Source organism: Manis javanica, chromosome 8 (genome assembly GCF_040802235.1).
Source record: "Manis javanica isolate MJ-LG chromosome 8, MJ_LKY, whole genome shotgun sequence".
NCBI lineage: Eukaryota > Metazoa > Chordata > Mammalia > Pholidota > Manidae > Manis > Manis javanica.
The window spans coordinates 12,940,704-12,961,502 of record NC_133163.1 but is presented as its reverse complement, the minus strand read 5'-3'; the positions used below and the strand labels follow the sequence as shown (position 1 = coordinate 12,961,502).

The following is a 20,799-nucleotide window of genomic DNA, read 5'->3' as shown; positions in this document are numbered from 1 at the left end:
CTGAGAACTCCTGAATAATCTTAGGTCTTTTTGTTATATGCTCTCATTAGTACCCTCTGCGTTTCCTTCCAACTACTTATTTCAAGAGTAATTACTCAGTCATGCACTCTTTAATGCCTGTCCCCCTTTCAGATTATAAGGCTCCAAGACAAGAATCTTGACTAGGCTATTTGCCTCTATATCCAAGCACCTGGCACACACCAAGAAGCCATAAATGAAGAGTTTAAGGATTGACAATTTCTTGATGTGGTTCACCTGCTGTATCAAAGGGGTAGTACCTCACAGAGTCCTCCAGGAAACCTACACAATGAACTGGAAGAATCTGAAGCCATGTATCATCTCTCAGATGAGCAGTCATTTGTTCTCCCACTTTTGAGTCCTGCAAGGCTGACTGTTTCTAAACTGACTCAGCATTAGCTTCATGAACTATGCAGAAAAGGCAAAACCCAAAAGTTTGGGTGAAGTTTATGTCTAGAGGAGTAATGAGTTAGAGTGCTCAAGATGTCTACCAACGTGCAATAATCCTAGTACTGTGACACATTAATAATCTCCCTTTAAAAGTTAATTTTAAATTGCAATGTTACAATGCCAGATTCTTTATTGTCCCCTTTTAAACAAAAATCGTTTTTTCTATTTAACTATAATGACGTTCCTTTAAATTAGGCCAAACTTTTTTCATATTAGGGATGCAATTTATATCTCATTTCAATGACATTTAATTTATACAGATATTTAACAAGAGCAAGTAGATTTTGTTTTGTTGTAAGATTACCTCACCATCAATCATGTTTCCTTCTCGGATTTAGGATTGCACCTGTGCATGTGTGGGGGTCGGTGTGCTGGCCTGTGTACGTATCTGTCTGTCTGTGTGTATAGGAAGGTGGGTAGAGACTGGAGGAGGGAGAAGTAGCCTTTAAACTAGTTTTGTTTTTTAAAACACTGAATTAATCTTAAGAACTTAAGAACTAAGAACTTAAAGATCTCCACAAAATTTCCAGGATTTCAGCAACTCCCTAAGGCAAAATTATTCAAACAGTTGACAGTACCTTATAGGGTTAGTATAAACAATATTGTGTATTTGAATGTTGTATATTTGATATCATAATATCATATATTTGAAAGTTGCTGAGAGTACATCTTAAAAGTTCTTACAAGGAAAAAATTTTACTTGTGTGAGGTGATGGATGTTAACTAAACTTATTGGGGTAATCATTTTCAATATATACATATATCAAATCATGTTGTATACCTTAAGCTAATATGTTAGATGTCAATAAGACTGGAAAAATATATATCTTATGGGATTAACATTAGGGTACACAGCATCTGTTCCCAATCAAAATTATTATTTTCTAAGTGCATCTCATTTAATTATTTACATTTCAAAACAAAAAAATTGGGGTTCAAAGTCACTTGTATTTACAACTTTTTCAATTCACACTACTAACATCACTGTTGAGAAGTCACGCTATTAGAGCATTAAAAACATGGAACAAACTCACTTTGTTGAGAAGGAATATACATTGTTAGTTGGTAGAGAACAGTTTTAGTTGGTCAAAATCTCTGCATATCTGATTTGAATTGAACTAGAAACATCTCCACTGTTCGTAGTTGATATGCTTCTATTACCAAATGAAACAGAAGAAACTGAAATAGAAACTGAAATCTGCAGGAGACACCGTGTTCAATAAGCCTACAGAAACGACCTGAACAGCCCTGTTTTCCATTGAGGAACCAAAACCATGGAAAGAGCTGGTCAACTTTTTAAGGCTATGCTTTGTTCTTGCAATTTCATGGACATCAGCTCGAAGGGGAGGAAGAGGCGGAGTTAACTGACAAAAAGAAGGGCTAAATCCTGTATCTCCTGCTTTCAAGGAAAGAGTCTCTGCTCTGCTTCTACTCTCCAAACACCTACTTATTTCTAGTAATACCCTGACCTCTAGTCACCTGACCTTTTTATGTCAAATTCCCTGAGAAATTCTCTCATATTTCTTCTTATGGTGACATATTCCAAAGAGCTAACTGCCATTATCCGGTTCTTCCCCCGTAACTCAGACCCCGCCCCGCCCAGGCCTGTACTATTATTTGGGTCTTCTTTTCATCTTTTTCCCCCTACAGACTTTCCTCTCCCCTCAGCTATGCCTCACACACATTCACTCCTACACATTCTGGGTCTCATTCCCACCTACTCTTCCTCCCTCAGACCACCTAAGACTCTCTTGATTGCTTCTCGTCTCATATCTAAAATACAGTCTTAACATGTTGACACACACCTAAAAGTAATTCCCTTTCAATGTCATGCCAGTCACATCACTTCTTCTTTTGGCTTTAGCTCAACATTGTAATAGCGCTCCTGCAACGCATTCAGCTTATCAAAATCATTACAAAGTTCTGACTGAGGCATGTCTATTTATCAGTGTTGCGAATTAGTCTTACTCACTTTAAAGCAAGGCAGCGCTTCAGCTGCTTGTACTGCGCATGTCACGGTCCGTTCTGTTACTGTTTCAGCAAGTATTCTCATCCTTGCAATTTTCAAGATGAAATTAATAGTCAAAAGGGAGACTTTCATGTTTTAAATACCTCATATTAAAAGGGTGACTCATGATGACAGACTGTCTACAGGGGTGGCATTCATTACTGAGAAGGCTCTTTGGCATCACCTTTATAAACACTTTTGTGATTTGCTTCTTTAGTGTTCTTTAATGTCTTAATTCTACTGATTAATCTGACACTTTATACAGTCATAAATCAGCTGGTGTTTTGACAAAACTACCACTAACAGATCAGAGAACACTAAAAGAAAAATTGTTTTTCACAGAATATTTTTCACATAGAATTCCCTCCCACTGTTAGCTGAAATGAATATGAGTTTTAAGGGAGAGAGGGAGAGAACAGATAATATTTCTTGTTGTAACCATGCAGAAGTATAGAAAAAGTTATAAAAGGAGGCATGGTCTCGCTGTTACAAGATTTGGAAAGGCCAAAGAAAGCATAAAGAAGAAGAAAACTCATCAAATCCATAGCATACCACTGGATAATCAAAAAAGATATTGATATAGAATTAAAAAAAAAAAAGAAATGTGACTTATAACAGATGGGTTTACAGGAGAGGTCAATAAATTACAGCCCAGAGGACAAATCTAGTCCAGGGCTGCTGAAGACAGAGGTTAGCCAAACAAATGTAAGGCAATTATAACTAAACAAAGCACATTGTAGGAAACTATCATACAGACAGTTCTGATGGAAATTCTATGTTCCATACCTGGCAAATGTCAAATGTAAGGATCTGTCAAGATAACGCTAGCATTATAATAATCTTATCATCTGAAGAGGCCTATGCCCATCAGGCAAATTTTATCCCAAAAGAACAAGCCTGGTCAGGAGCTGGCCAGTGAGCTGTGAATCCTAACAGGAGGGTGACGGCCTAGGCCCCAGGCTCCGTGTCTGCTCCCAAAACACCTTAAGGAACAGCAAGAATGATTATCAATCTCCATGACCTATTCCTTCAGCAAGACTCTGAGACAAGGAAAACCCATACACACCCAAGGGCATGCTGCGGGCAGGCTAAGAAAGAACAAGGCAGGACACAGCACTGCAGGGAGGTAAGAAAACACAGTAAGATAGCAGGAGAGAAAAATCAATGAGCAAAGATAATTGCGCTCAGCAAGAAGCTACGGTGGAAGAGAAGACTCTGTTTACAACAGCGACAGAGGATAGAATATGTGTGAGGAATTCAAGGGAAGTGGGCAGGAGTTAAATGACAAATCATTCCTGAAGGTCCCAGAAGTAGATTTTACCATAAGACACACTATGTTCTTGAACAGGAAAAACCAATACCATAAAAATGTCGATTCTCCCTAAATTGATTTTTAAAATATAAAACAATCCCAACAAAACACCTTAACAAGTCCCCCCACCCAGAACTAGACAATTTGACCTAAAGTTCATGTCGAATAATAAGCATGATGAGCCTCCCAAAATCTGTAAAATAATAGCAATGAAAGATAAAGGGGGACTAGTCTTGCCAGGTTTTACAGTAAAACATACTGTAAAACATTGACCAACTAGAAGAGTACAGTAGTGGCTTATGATTCAACAAACCAAAGAGAACAGAGTCAAGAAACAGAACCCAAATATATTTAAGAATTTAAATATGAAAAAGGCAGCACCTCTAGTTAGTATAAACTTGGGACTTTTTATTAAATGGTGCTGTAAAAACTCAGGAGCCATTTGAAAAAGATTAAGTTGGATACTTACTTCATGTTATACCTAAAGAAAAACTCCTCATGGATCAAAGTCCTCTATGCAAAAATAAAACTATGCAAAAAACATCAGCAAATCCCTTTATTACCTCAGAGTTGAAGAGATCTTTCTAACAATGACTTAAAATCAGTAAGCCATAAAAATAGTTTTGAAATAAATTCCATTACATATAAATTAAAAATTTTTACATAGTCAAAGCATCATAAAGTAAGACAAATGAAAAACAGGGAAATATTTACAATGCGTATCACAAATGAGTAATCTCCCTAAGAACTCCTAGGAAAGTGAGAAGAAAAACTGGGCAAAGGGTAGAAATAGATAATTCTCAGAAAAAAAAAACCATGACCCTTTAAACATATTAAAAAGTGTTCAACCTTATTAAGAAGAAAAATGCAAACTAACTCTACACTGAGAAACCACTATTTGTCTAGGAGACAGGCAAATATCCAGAACTTTGATAATATGCTTATGGAGGGAAGAGGCACTCTAATACACTGCTGTTGAGAGTGTAAAATGGTGCAAGTCCTATGGAAGGGTATATGCAAAATTACAGAGGGCAGAAATACAGATCTAACAACCTCCTTCCAGGAATCAAGACTTCAGTTTATTCTATGCAAATGGCAAAGGGAAATGACATACGTACCAGTTATACCCTGAAACGTGAAAATAAAAGACTGGAAACAGCCCAAGGATCCAGTCATAGAGAACTGGTTGAGCACACCATGGAATGGAATCCAACACTATGCAGGAATCACAAAGAATGGGGAAGAGCTTCCCAATCGGATACAGAATGATCTCTAGGATACATTGTTAAGTGAAAAAAACATCAGAACAGTACCCAGAGCAGGCTTCCTTTGGTCATGACTGATGGTGGTTGGTATCAGGGCCCCTGAAGTCACAGCACCACTTTAATTAGCTGTTCAACTTCTAACTTTGAATACTAACACTTCAAAGGAATGAATCTTGCCTTTCCATTTGAAATTGTATCTCAGGGTAACCAAAGATTTACAGTGGATGAAAGAAAGCCATATTTTACAGAAGACTGCCAACTACTAAATATAGAAGAAATGACAGATTCAGAATATCACCATTTTGCAACTCATAATGAAATAATTGATTCAAGCAAGGAATTATCAAGTGTTAAATGTTAAACCCATCAAGTGTCAAAACATCACACAGGTTATTTTCACCTCTAAGGAAAAAATGTTAACTTTCTTATAAAGGGATCAGATTATCATCTCTGCAATTCAGTCTTAGCATTACCAATGATTAGATAATAGATTTGAGGTGATACAAAACAAAATATGCAAAATCACCTATGGTACATCCCAGCTACAGTGCCACTCTATCAAGGTTTTAGGTCTAACTTCCCAACTACTGGAATTCAGTAGAACAAGTAATAAGCTAAAAGGCACTTTTTACAAGATCATTTTTCAGACCAATAAACCAACGATACAAAAGACAGAATGTTTCAGATTAAGAGACTTTAAGGACATAACAACCCAGCCTTGAAATGAGTGCTCCTGGACTTGATCCTGGTTTGGACAAATCAACTGGAAAGGATGTTATGTGACAAACAGTGAAAATGTGAACATGGACTTGTGCAGTAGCTCTGGCCATGAATTCTCTGCAATCCCCTCATCAGGAAGTGATGTCTTTGGCAAGGATGTGGAGAAAAGGGAGCTCTTATGCACTGTTGGAAGGAATGTAAATTGGTGTAGCTATTATAGAAAACAGTATAGAGATTCATCAAAAATTGAAAACAGAACTACCACATGATCTAGTGATTCCCTTTCTGGGTATTTATCCAAAGACAAAAACACTACCTTGAAAAGATATGCACCCCCACAGTTTACATTATTTACAACAGCCAAGATATGAAAACAACCTATGTGTCCACTGATGAATGAATGGATAAATTGTGGTGTGTACACATACACACACATAGGTATATTATTCAGCCATTAACAAAAATGAATTTTGCCATCTGCAGCAACTTGGATGTACCTTGAGTGCATTACACTGAGTGAAATAAGTCAGACAGAGAAAGACAAACACCGTATGATCTCACTTATATGTGGACTCTTAAAAATAACAATAAAAACAACAAAAAACCAAGCTCATAAATACAGAGAACAGACTGGTAGTTGCCAGAGGATGGGTGTGAGGGGTGGGCAAAATGGAAGAAGGTGGTCAAAAAGTACAAACTCTCAGTTATAAAATAAGTCAGTCACAGGGTTGTAATGTACACCATGGTGACTACAGTTATAATATTGTTATTGCATATTTGAAAGTTGCTAAGAGGGTACATCTTAAAAGTTCTCATTGCAACAACAAAATTCTGTAATCATGTATGTTGACAAATGTTAATTTGACCTACCGTGGTGACCACTTTACAATATATACCAATGTTGAATCATTATGTTATACACCTGAAACTAATACAGTGTTGTAGTTCAATTATTTCTCAATTTTAAAAAATCTTAAAAAAAAAAAAAAAAAATGAAGTGAAGTCTGTTTTCCTGTCCATTGAATCTGGCTGGTCTTTTGTTAAAGGGGAGGCCATGCAGGTCCCAGAGCCTGGCCTCAGGAGGCCTCGCAGCCTCTACCTCTGCCCTCTGGGCAGTCTTCACAGGTTGGCCTGAGGCTGCTGTGCTGTGAAGCTGATGGTGCCCTTAAGCTTGGATGTAAGCAGAGCTACTCATTTCTATTTGTTTCCCATTTGAAGGTTTGTGTTTTCATGTGAGGGAGGGTTCTGCTGCTGAAAGATTTCAAACCAGTGTATTAAAATGCTCTGTCCCTATAATCTACTGGGTAAACATACTGAAGGAATACATAATCACAAATTGGTAAGTAACACAGCTGAGCAGATACACACAGGAGGCAGAATGAGGGACCAAATGATACTGACTTGCTGGAACAACAGGCAGACAACAGTATGAGTGAGAACTCTGACAGGACAGGGAAAACATGACCTGTATGTAGAAAGACTGAGGATTGTTTGTTCATGGTAAGCATTGCAGGAGACTGAAGTGTAACCTTAGGACTCAAAAAGTGAATGCAATTTTAGGCATCATTAATAAAAGTGTAAGTTCCAAAATGAGAACATTCAATAAAATTGCCAAATATGTATTAAAAAACCTGTTTGTACTACCAACAGTCAAAGAATAAAGGCAGCACACTGTTTGGCAAACTTTGAAATGGGTCAGACCTGAGTTCCAATCTTTGTTCTCAAGCTTACACAAGACATGTAACTTTGGGAAACACAGCTTCCAGAAACTTCTGACATCAATAACGAGGGGATTTGGGTAGCGCTGTTGTGAGAGTCAGTGACACTATGGATAACCTAGCATAGCTTTGGCATTCTGGAGGCACTCAAGAAATAGCTAATGCTTACAGAGCACACTGTGAAATTTTATCTCCTCTAATTCATAGAATAGTTCGGTAACGGTATTATAATACATAAACGTAAGTTATCACCAGAATGCAATTACAGTTGTAACATGAAATACTCAATGATGACAGAGTATAATGCTAGAAGTATTGCCATTTACTTCTAGTAGGAAGAGAAAATGGAACAACTTTTCAGCAAAGTAATTTGGTTGATGTGTAGAGGACTTTTCCAGAGTTCATATACAATGGTCCAACTCTATTTGGGAAAGGAAAGAATTTAGAAAGTGCCTGTGGGTAGAAGTGGGAGTGATCAAAGGGTTGACTGACTAATAGATATCTCCATTATATGCAGGTTTTTCACCAGAAAAGCAAAGTGTCTCTAAGAATAGAAGTGTCTCCTTTCTTTTTATTTTTCCCATTTGCTGATTTCCATAAATATTGCATCAACCCAAACCTGTATGTTGTGAGACCTCCTAAAGCAGGACTCTGTGGCCCACCTCACCATTCAGCTCCTCACGTGGGAATGGAGCACCCTACCCAGGAAAGCAGGCACTCCTATCTCAAGTGTTTCGTAAGATTAATGAAGGAGTGTGGAATAGAAGTATATAAATTCCTTCCGCTTGGGAGGCCCCAAACCCACAGCAAGTCATGTTCAGGGAAATGCTGCCTCAAAGAGAAGAACCGTAGTCAAATTAGTTCATTTCTTCTAAGTCTGAAATATGTTGCCCTTTGAATGAATTACAACTCAAGAATCCAGGCCAAATGTTTTCCTAAAAAGCTTGACAGCTGACACTTACCTAAAATGAGATGAAGTTTAGTTTCTGTCTGGAAGGCATAGTGCAATGTGACCAAAAATGGCGACTGTCGAATGTGTTCCAGGACTTGTCGCTCTGTCCTTGTATGTTCTGTAGTTTTGGCCTTTTGAACTATTGTTGCCTTTTTCAAAACTTTCATGGCATACAGCTTTCCAGTATCATGGCCACTTATTTTACGAACTAGAAATACTTTTCCATAAGCTGAAAATGAAGAGAAAAAAATGAAAAGAATTAAAATGCTACTTCAGCAGAATGGTAATTTACTGGAAATTGAAAGTTACAGTACACAAAAAAACACTCTTTGAATGAAAATGTTTCCTTAGTGCTGTTTCAAATGGTCCTTTGATAGATTTCTTCAATTCTATGCCAAATACATTTCTATGTCTAACCCTTAGCATTTATATATCTAACCACTGTTTACGAAGTTATGCTTTCACCCTTTTGCTGTTATTCTTGTTTCAATATTTTTAGCTGTACGAAACTCGCTGTTATGTGGTCAATTAACGACAATCCAATTCTGGAACTAGGACATTTTTAGACATCAGATAAAACCTCTAGGCTTTGCTATCAATGAAAACAGTTCTTAATAAGAATGCCATGCACACAATACAAATAAAGTACCTCAAGTACGCTTCCATACTTAAAAAAAAAACAAACCCAAAACTAAAGCAACCTAAGCTGACATTATATAAACAAAACAGGTCTTCAGATTAAAAAAGCATTAGAAGACACTAAATTGCAAGCAATATGGCAGAAGCCCCTTAACATCTCTGGACAGTAATTAATGGCTTAGTAGATCAACCTCATTGTGTTTTCTCTAAGTGAGGACACAGCTGGGCAAATCATGTGTGCAGCGCCAGTCCTGCAGGTGAGAAGTTGGGGTCACAGGGGCACCATGCCTCCAGCAGAGCATTTATTTCCTAGAGAAAGGGGAAGGTGGCAGAAAGAAGTGGGAGGGAGAGGGAGGAGAAAGCGCTGGCAAAAACAGTGTGAGAGGGAAGGGGTAGGTCCCCAATTCATCCCGACAAGGTATGAATTCTCTTCCCTTTTAAAAATGTTAACACCTCCTGGGAAGGCTAGGCCCAGTCCACTCTGGAGTTGAAATACTTTTGCCAGACCACTCAGGAGCTAGCCTGAGTTCTGACCCACAGCAGTGCTTCCATACACTCCACCCACACTACCTCTCCAGTATTCAGCATAGGAATCTGTTCTGATCCTCCCACTAGAGTAAGAGAGCCTACAGGAAGGGCTCTTGTACCCTGTATCATTATTCAGTTCAGTACTTTGGGAAGTGAATTAGTACTGACACATGACACACGATACAGAATTGGGTCACCTGCCCAAGATCCCACTTGGCCACTAGGTCCTACTCCTGAGCTGGGTTTTCACGGCCTTAACTGAATGACCTCACCAGCAAATAAATAAGGAGGCAGACTTTAAATTCAAGTCACAGTACAAGTTTGGTGTTATAGCGGAGGAATGGACACAGTGCTACCACTTCCAAGAGAGAAAGGTTTGTAAAGGTTGTTATTGACTTGGGGCAGGGGAAGGGGGAAACCTAAATATTAGAAAATGTTCCTTATTTTGAGCGCAAACAGGCCTTTTATATAATACTCATTTGTCGGTCCTTCTATACCCTCTGGACCTACAAAAAAGAGTATCACTCCTCTTCTGTAAGATAATTTATAAAATATTTTAAAACATTATCATGCCATCTTATCTGGGCAAAATGTCCCTCTGTGAATTTGTAGATTTTTCTTTTCTTTCTGTTATTAAAAAAAAAAGTCATATTTCACTTCAAATAATTGTGAGGTAGCACAAGATGCTAATATATGTTGTCAAATAATATAAACTCATCATTATTGCCATGTTATGTGCTATATGGTCAAATAATCAACAGTCATGTGATGATAATGCAGTTTTCCAATAACATGAAGACTACATATCCTGCCAATGATTATTTTCATCTATCAGAAAATGTCAGGTAAAAAAGTATAATGAAGTTCACAAATCTTTTGTTTTTGCTTTTATAACTACCATGATTAACTAAAGCTAGAATACTTCTATCCCACAGTAAGTGCTAATAGATGCTTATGTCAACAAAATCAAGGAGTGCCTTCCAGCGTCTCAAACAACAAATACTTCAGACTAACAGTGCCTTACTTATTAAGTAGGCTGCCTAACTAAAACATAGCTGCCTCCAAACAGCCTTGATTTTTGAAGCACCCATAAGGCTGCTTATCATATTGCAAAGGAGAAAGAAAACACTACTAGAGAGACCTTGACGAAGCCACCTTTCCGGTTAGGTGGTTTGCAGACTATACGGAGAGAGAAAGTGAAGTGGCTCTTCTGCTGAATAGCGCCATCAACTCAAGAGTCACCAATATGCTTTCCAATATTTTAAGAGGGGCCATTGAAACTGAAATTGGTTTTTAGGTTGCAACTAAATGAGTGACTGTCTTCTAGTGCAGCCAGCTCCTTACTTTCATTTGTTACGTGTAGGCTGACATCATCAAAGAATTCCTATTTTGAAAGTCTTTTTTGGAAAGTGCAAAGGCTACCAATGGTGAAAACTCTTTTGGCCAAAAAAGATAAACAATAGTACTTCCCACTCAGATGGAGTACCTAAAATGGATGTTTGGCTGTCACACACTCGGTTTTGCTGTTTAGGTAAAGAAACTAAGCTTTACGCTTTAGCATGACTCTAATTTCTACAGCAGCATGCAGTGGCTTCAAATGCTTCATTACCAATCTTCACAAAAGTCTTGTATATCTTAATTCCATCAGAGCCAGTGCCTTTTGAATCTTAATTTCTTCAGAGTCAGTGCCTTTTTAAGATACTCTTGTCAAGAAATGTGAGGAAATAAGTTCTGGGGCTATTTTGAAATTGAGGGGAAATACATTTTAAAAATAAATTACAAGAAGGATTAACTCCAGACAACATATGTATGAGGTAAATATTTCAATTTTGGGCCCTATTGATACCATTTTGAATTCTGCTGAAAACCCGCATGCTCATCTAGCCAAGCTCAGAAGAGAACTGGATCAATACAACTATGTAAACTTCTCCAAAGCTGGAAAAAACTTGCATTGGTTGGAGGAAAACTACAGGTATCTTATTAAAGTTAATTCTGTGCAAACTGAAATGTGGGTTTATAATTTGAATCTACCTGACACAGCACAATGTTGACAAACCTTGTGGACAATGATTTCAATGGTTTGATGATAAAGAAAACAATGTAAAAGGAACAAAACAGAGTGCCACAGGAAGTATCTAGTTTCTTGGACAATTAGTTCCTTGGAGTTGTATATGTTATTCTTATTTTATAATTTAACTAAATATTACATAAATCACTGAAATGTAAATGTGAAACAAAAGAGAAAAATGAAGATGAATGTTCTGGAAGAACTAGATAAAAGCAAGGCACTCAAAAAAAAAGAACTGCTGAAAATTGAGGTGTGGGAGGAAAAGCTAAAAAAGGCTAGGGAAAAACTTGTGAAAATCTAGAAGGATTTTGTACTCAGATTATTTCCAATGTGTCTGGTTCTCACTCCACTTTGAAGACTCCAAAATTAATTTTAGATGATGCATGCTAAGTGTGGTTTACACAAAATAAGCCATTGTTTAAGAACCGATTTTCAAAGAAAGAGTATTGTGCCTATATCCAGACTGGCAAGTGAATATATACTTAAACATTTTAAGTGAAAAATAATACATTCAAAGTTCATATTTATACATATCTTTTTTAAGTGATTTTTCCACTTCAACCAACTTTTTTTGATTAACTGCAAGTACCAATCATGTCATATAAGAGAGTTTCCACAAACTAGAGATCATATTCATCACTGCTGGGATTCATCATCTCTCATCCTTCTAATTTCTACATCAGCATGCAGCGGCTTCAAATGCTTCGTGGAGTCTTGTAAAGGGTGACTTGGCCACCAACCCTACTAGCTATACTTCCAGGCTTGCTTCCTTCCTCAATCTGGAAATCATACCTTGTGTATTCTCCAAATTGCTGATAAAAATGTAACCTGTCTGGCTCAGAACATTTGAATATTCATTGCTTTTAAATAAAGAGAATCCTTCAATAAAGAGGATCATTGCTCTTAAATAAAAAGAATAAAGATAACCTAAATTATCTGGCTTCTACCAACCTTTCTCCACCTTCTTACCATCTCATTTTAATTAACTCTTTCAGACACCCAGCCTCTACTGACTTCTCAGACTAGTACAATTCCTCCAATTCCATGCTCTCATTATACCATGCGTTCTCTGTCATAGAAATGATCAGAAACATGCATTTTCACATTATCTGATTGTTTCATTGTCTAACTTCCACTGGATTGTAAACTCTACAAAATCTTGGACTATGTCTGATCTTACTCACTTTGTATCATTAGCAAGTAACTCTGGAGCTGGCACATCGTGGAAACTCAGTGTTGAATGCATGACAAAAATGAACAAACAAGCTAGCCAACAGGTTAAGACCAAGAAAGAGCTCCACAGCACAGAGCCAACTACCGTCCTCTCAGTCGATGATCCGGGTCTAAAGTTAAAGCTGGGTCTTCAGCAAAAGAAACCAGCAAAGCAGATTCGTGGTACAGGGCGATGGCTCCCAAGTCTTTCCCTCTGGGTAACGAACAGTGGGCTTTCCTGAAGTAAGCCCTTTTAATTTGGGTGTTACATATGATTCCTGACAACATTCCCTGGTGAAAGTGAACTCAGGAGACTTAGCCACCATCATTCTAGGGCAAGAAAATATCTTAACATAGTGACATCTTTATATAGCCATTGCTTTGTAATCTGCCTAATCACAATGCCTGGTCACATCCCTTTCTCATATATAATTCAACCTGAGAACAGGTTTCTATCCTCCACATGTGCTATGTCCTGGGCACTGACAATCGTCCACCTGCCTTCCCTTCCCTCTTCCCCTGTAGAACTTCATTCACCCAAGAAAGCGATGTCAGAAATGGAACCACATAAGAAATACACTCTTGGAACTCTAAATTTCACTTGTCCTGCCCTTGGAAACTGGTATACTGGTTAAAAGGCCAGCCAAATGCACACGGTAAGTAATGCAGTAATGCTACTGAAGCATATTTCAATCCAGGAAAACCACCATTATTGGAAGGATTCTCAGAGAAGCAGCTTCATTGCAGTGTCCCTGCAGCACAATCAGTACACAAAGAGCAGACAGGTCAATGGAATGACCATAATTAGGTACTTCTAAAAACTCATATCAATCATCTGATTGATCAGACTTCAGAAGAAAAAAAAAACATTACTGTCCGTCCCAGTAATATTCTAAAATTTATCCTGTGTTAAGACAGGTCAACAGAGAGCACTTTCCTTGGACGATAGTAGTAGCTAAGTTCTACTCAAAAACATGTTAACAAGTTGAACTTTAATTTCCTGTGTGTCACTTTTTCAAGAGTATACATAAAATTGTTTTTTTCAAAAATATCTCTGTATCTTTTATCAAATATGCTATTATCATGATATTATTTAATGCCCACTATATAGGAGACATTTGATTACTTTGGTGTTTGTTAAAACATTGCTCTAGACCAGTTTTTTAAAAATTGTGGCTGTGACCCACTAGTGGATGATGGTATCAATTAAGTAGGCCTAACCAGCATTTTAAAAAACTAAAATAGAATCAAATATATCGTAAGTACTTTATGAAACATGTTTCCTCTTTATATACACATGCATGTGTGTTATGCATGTATGAATGTAGACGAGTCTGAGCACATGGGAGGGAAAAAAAGAGTGTATAGAACAATGGTTAAAAACATAGACTCTGGGGCCAGACTTACCTGGCTTTGAATCCTAGGCATTCTAGTTAGTCACTGTGTGACTGTGGGCAAAATAGTTAAGATAAACTGCGTCAATACTATAAAAGGGATAGTTATAGTCCTTACCTCATAAGGTTCAGGGAATAAGTCAATATAAGCAGCTAGAATAGGGTCTAGCAGATAAGAAACACTATATAAGTGTTAATGGAAAAAAGTGCATGTATAAGACTACACACATACATAAATACACATACTGAGCTGCAACATAAAAATGTACCTATTTCTTACTATGTGTTAATAGTCAAAAAAGCTTGAAAGACACTATTTAGATGAATTTATATGCCTTTCCCTTAAAAAAAATTATGTAGGCCAAAGAATTTTCCCTTTCTCCCTATGTCTTTGTAACCTCAGAGTTAAATTTAAGACTCAATTACAATGACTATCTCATTCCCGATGTCTATAATATCCATTTCACTTTCTTTCTATCTGAATTTTGCTGTTTTTGAGGGTTTTTTTTTTAAGGTTCCCTTTTTTATTTTCTATCTCTGATAATTCCCTTAAATCTCCTTTTAAAAACTGTTAAATTTCAAAACACATTTAAAATAAAACACGCTTGATTTTACATATTTATCTAACAGAAGTATTGATTCATAATTTCCTTTATACAACAGATACCTTAATTGCACATTAAGTTCTAAATATAAAAAAATACATACTTATAAAACTAAGTATTTCAATATAATTTTAGAATGAAAAAGGAGAATTTGAGCCATTATCTAATTTTTAAACGATTTTTTAAGTTAGTCATAGTTAACTATTTTTAACTATTTTTTAAGTTAGCCACTGTTACCAGAATTTACAAAATCATAAAAACAAAATTTCTAAGACTAATAAAGATAGACTGATTAAAATAGATTATTCTTCTAAGATTATAAGGAAAAACTATGAGTCCAAAACATGCCTGATTAAATAAGCAGATGCAAAAAGTAAACAAGAGACATAGCAAATGCATATGAAATCATAAGCAGTAATTTTTATAAAAAAGACTAAAGTAGTCCATTTCTTTTAGAAACATTTATATTCTCTTCAGAAGATATATAATAAAGAGGATCTGGAGGAGACATAGTAAAAGGGCAAGCAACCTAGATTCAATCCAATTATAATTTTTAAATTAACCAGGTCCATTTGAATCATTTACTGAACTACTTTAATGGTCAAGAACAGATGTACAGCTGAATCAGTAATACAAACCAGTACATTTTCTCATGGATGGTGACAGTTTCTAAAAAAAGACTTAATATGTAAAAAGGTTGAAAATAAAAAATAGTTACAGAGTTAACTGCCTATGGGTTCCATTTATGCATACTACATTACCTTGAATAATTAAAGACTAATTGTAGAATAACCTTCTAGAACAGCACTTTTTAAGTTTCAGAGAATGCCCTAAGACACTACCTGCATTAAACCAGCTCACAACTGCCTACATTTACGTGCCTGCGGCTGGCTCCTGACTATCTCCATATGGATGACCCATATAAACCATAGACCATTTCTCACCCCTCATCCCAGATGACTTGAAAACCAAATATTCTTGTCCAGCAGGACAGAAGAAAAAGCTGCAAAGGAAACCATGTCCTATGGTGAGCTCTAGATTAGGAAATGACTACCCTGGATGTGATTCCCAGAGGCTCTTACTGAAAGAACAGTACAGGAAAACAAGGAAATGAGGACAACTAAGAAGCACATAAATCATTCTTTATACCTTAACAGACAAGCTGCTGGCCTGAACCGTTATGTCCCAATGGCCAATGTTAATGACCATCCACAGCAGATGCAAACATGCCCTGCCAGATCACACTTGTGTGGGCCGGTGTACCCACATCCCAGCTGCTAACAGCCCCCTTCTCTGGAGAAAGGACTAGATAGGCAGGAGCCACAACCTCACCTGAAAGGTTATATGCCACCATTCCCTACCCTGTGCCCTCTAAATAAGCCTGTAACCAATGACTGGTACAAAAGCTTGCCTCCTTACTCTTGCTACAAAACTCCTCATGGGTTCAGGCTGAATTTAGTCCCCAGCTTAGACCACACGATGCTTAGGCTTTTCTCCTGCCTACGGCTTCTCACTCTCTCCTGAGTGCACTCCTGGAGCAAATCACATGTGCCCCAAATCCCATCCAGGGCTCTGCTTCTTGTGAACATCACCTAAGACAGCATCAGTAAAAAACTGAGTACATTTACACTAGGGAGACAATGTCAGCCAAAATCTTCATATGGAATCATCTTTTGATTATGGCATAAAACATCACACCTAACCTCTAAGATTTCCATAAACACTGTAGGCTTACACTAAAGTATAAGGTATAGTGGGTATACATAGATGTAAAATTATAAACATTTTTGAGTGACAATTTTGACAATTTGATGAAGACAAGCTTTTAAAAGTACTATTTTAACAGGAGTACATCCCAAACACCTAAGAGAATAAAATGACAAATGACTAAGTCATCATACTTTTTAAAACAGTCTACATGACTCAACCAACGTTTCTTTCCCTCTACCATTATCACCAAAAAGAATCTGGCCTTTAAGTCACCTAGTGCAATTTCTAGCACCCTCTAGTGGCAAATTACTCAGGAGAAATGGAAATATGTCTTATTTTAATAAATAAAATATGTTCCTCTGGTGGCAAATTACTCAGGAGAAATAGAAATACATCTTATTTTAATAAATACAATGTGTTCATAAAAAGTCTGCAGTAAAAATGTTTAAAAATTAAAAACTAAAGACTGTCCTGTCAGGGATGACTTTCATAGAATCTAGGACAAATGAGTAAAGAACTATCAAAGTCAACATTTCAAGGATGACACATAAGACTGGGGTAAGGAACCCAAACATAGCCTCTCTGAAGGATAAGTATTTCCACAGAACAGCTTGCAAGATCTGCTGTTGATTAGATGGAAAAAAAAAAACCATAAGGAAAAAGTGACCTTAGAAGGGCACAGGGACTGAGGTAGATGCAAATGCTGCTTATTGGACATTACTCGAGGCAAGGCATTTTCAATTTCTATACTCTGCCAGCACTCATTCTGAGGTTTCATAAACCCAGAAATAACTCTATATTAAATGAAGATCAGATCCATATTTAATTTTTAGGCTTGTATGTAATAAATCATTTTTTTTTAATGTTCACTATTCCATTCTCAGCACCCAAAGCTACTTGGCTCTTAATAAATACACGTGAATGAATGAATCCCAAGAGCAATGGGAATGAAGTGAAAGATTTTAAATAAAGAACTGACATGATCAAATTTATACTTAAGAAAGATCACTCTGGCCATAGTGTGGAAAATAATCAGGAAAAACTAGCCTGAAACCTGGAAGATCTTTTGATGGCTGTATTTTCCTATTGCTGGACATATTTTAGGCTTTACAGTAAAATATTTGTTAAGAAATGACATTCAGAGAGAGGAAAAGATGGCGGCGTGAGTAGGGTGGTGGAAATCTCCTCCTAAAACCATATATATTTTGAAAATACAGTAAATACAACTATTCCTAAAAGAGTGACCAGAAGATATAGTACACCAGTGAGGCTACATCTGTGAGAACCCAACATCTCACGGAAAAGGGGAAGGCGTGGAGCTGTGACCTGGCGGGACCCGAGCACTTCCCCCACCCCAGCTCACCGAAGGAGGAAAAGAATCAGAGTGGGGAGGACGTGGAAGCACAGGATTGCTAAATAACCACCCACAGACAGAGGAGATGGGTGCAGGGTCCAGAAGGCATGAAGGAGTCTGTTCTCATGACAGAACAAATGCCACTCGCCTGTGACCACTGCCAGTGCCACAGGCCATCCCGAGGGGCACCCCACCCACATCAGGTTAGGAGATTAACCCAGAGGCTGCACCCTGTGTGCGGTTAACTGGCACAGACAGCGGAGCCGGCAAGGCGAAGAGCAAGCAGGAAGGGACTTTGTTCTCCCAGCTGACACGTGCGCCACTCGCCAGAGACCACTCCCATCGCCAGGAAAAGTCAGCAGAACCTGTTCAGTCCAAAACCCCTCAAACATCAGAGAGACAGCTTGGTGAGACTGAAATCAGCAATCTTCCTGAAAAAGAATTCAAAATAAAAATCATAAGCATGCTGATGGAGCTACAGAGAAATATGCAAGAGCTAAGGGATGAATTAACAGAAATGAAACAAACAATGGAAGGATTTAAGAGCAAACTGGAGGAGGTGTAAGAGAGAGTTAATGGAACAGAAATCAAAGAACAGGAATACCGAGAAGCTGAGGCAGAGAGAGATAAAAGGATCTCTAGGAATGGAAGAATATTATGAGAACTGTGTGACCAATCCAAACAGAACAATATTCAGGTAATAGGGGTACCAGAAGGAGAAGAAAGAGAGAAAGGGATAGAAAATGTCTTTGAAGAAACAATTGTTGAAAATTTCCCCAATCTGGGGAAGGAAATAGTCTCTCAGGAAATCAGTCCACAGATCTCCCAAGACAAGGGACCCAAGGAGGACAACACCAAGACATATAATGATTAAAATGGCAAAGATCAAAGACAGAGTTTTAAAAGAAGCCAGAGAGAAAAAAAAGATAACCTACAAAGGAAAACCCATCAGACTTCTTAGCAGAAACCTTACAGGCCAGAAGGAAATGGCATGATATATTCAGTACAATGAAACAGAAGGATCTCAAACCAAGAATACTGTGGCAACATTATCATTTAAATTTGAAGGAGGGATTAAACAATTACCAGATAAACAAAAGTTGAGGGAATTTACCTCCCACAAACCATCTCTACAATGTATATTAAAGGGACTGTTCTAGATGGAAGTATGCCTAAGGCTAAATAGCTGTCACTGGAGAAAATAAAACCCCAGCAAAGAAAGTACACCAAACTAAATACTAACTAAATGCAAAATAAAATCAGCTTTCTAAAAAATCAGTGAAGGGAAACAGAATAAAACACCTAACATAAAAAATAAAAGTGGAAGAAAAAGAATGGGGAGAAATAAAGAATCATCAGACTGTGTTTACAGTAGCGTAATAAGTGAGTTAAGTTAGACGGTTAGATAGTAAAGAAGCTGTCATTGAAACTTTGGTAACCACGAATCCAAAGCCTGCAATGGCAATAAGTACATACCTATTGATAATCACCCTAAATGTAAATGGACTGAATGTACCAGTCAAAATACACAGAATAACAGAATGAATAAAAAAGCAAGACCCATCTATATGCTGCCCACAAGAGACTCCCTTCAAACCGAAAGACATACACAGACTAAAAGTGAAGGGATGGGAAAAGATAATGTCATGCAAACAATAGGGAGAAAAAAAGCAGGTGTTGCAGAACATGTATCATACAAGGCCCCAGAACAAAGAAAGTAACAAGAAACGAAAAAGGACATTACATAATGATGAAGGGGTCAGTCCAACAAGAGGATGTAACCATTATAAATATCTATGCACCCAACACAGGAGCACCAACATATGTGAAACAAACACTAACAGAATTTAAGGAGGAAATAGAATACAATGCATTAATTTTAGGAGACTTCAACACACCACTCACTTCAAAGGACAGATCAACCAGACAGAAAATAAGTAAGGACACAGAGGCACTGAACAATGTACAAGAACAGATGGACCTAACAGACAGCTATAGAACATTCTACCCAAAAGCAGCAGGATACACATTCTTCTCAAGCGCACATGGAACATTTTCCAGAACAGACCACATACTAGGTCACAAAAAGAGCCTCAGTAAATTCAAAAAGATTGAAATTGTACCAACCAACTTCTCAGATCACAAAGGTATAAAACTAGGAATAAATTATACAAAGAAAACAAAAAGGCTCACAAACACAGAGAGGCTTAACAATATGCCCCTACATCATTAATGGATCAATGACCAAATTAAAACAGAGATCAAGCAATATATGGAGACATGAAAACAACAACAGAATGCTCCAACTTGTGTGGGATGCAGCAAAGGCAGCTAAGAAGAAAGTATATAGCAATTCAGGCCTATTTAAAGAAGGAAGAACAGTCCCAAATGAATAGTCTAAATTCACAACTATTGAAAGTGGAAAAAGAAGAACAAATGAGGCCCAAAGTCAGCAGAAGGAGGGACATAATAAAGATCAGAGAAGAAATAAATAAAATTGAGAAGAATACAACAACAAAAAATTACTGAAACCAAGAGCTGCTTCTTTGAGAAAATAAACAAAACAGATAAACCCCTAGCCAGACTTATTAAGAAAAAGAGAATCTACACACATAAACAGAATCAGAAATGAGAAAGGAAAAATCACTACGGACACCATAGAAATAAAAAGAATTTTTAGAGAATACTATGATAAAGCATATGCTAACAAACTGGATAACCTAGAAGAAATGGACAACTTTCTAGAAAAATACAACCTTCCAAGGCTGACCCAGAAAGAAACAGAAAATCTAAAGAGACCAATTACCAGGAATGAAATTGAGTCCATGATCAAAAAACTTCCCAAA

The 20,799-nt window shown here is 37.3% G+C and overlaps 1 protein-coding gene across 1 annotated transcript in view; it reads right to left on the bottom strand.

Annotated features, from left to right (window-relative positions):
* RPS6KA5 (ribosomal protein S6 kinase A5) overlaps window positions 1-20,799 on the bottom strand; it is a 190,738-nt gene that overhangs the window by 92,567 nt on the left and 77,372 nt on the right. The window contains exon 3 of the mRNA XM_073241979.1: window positions 8,454-8,672. Coding sequence (XP_073098080.1) covers window positions 8,454-8,672 — 219 coding nt within the window. The remainder of the gene's footprint in view (window positions 1-8,453; window positions 8,673-20,799) is intronic.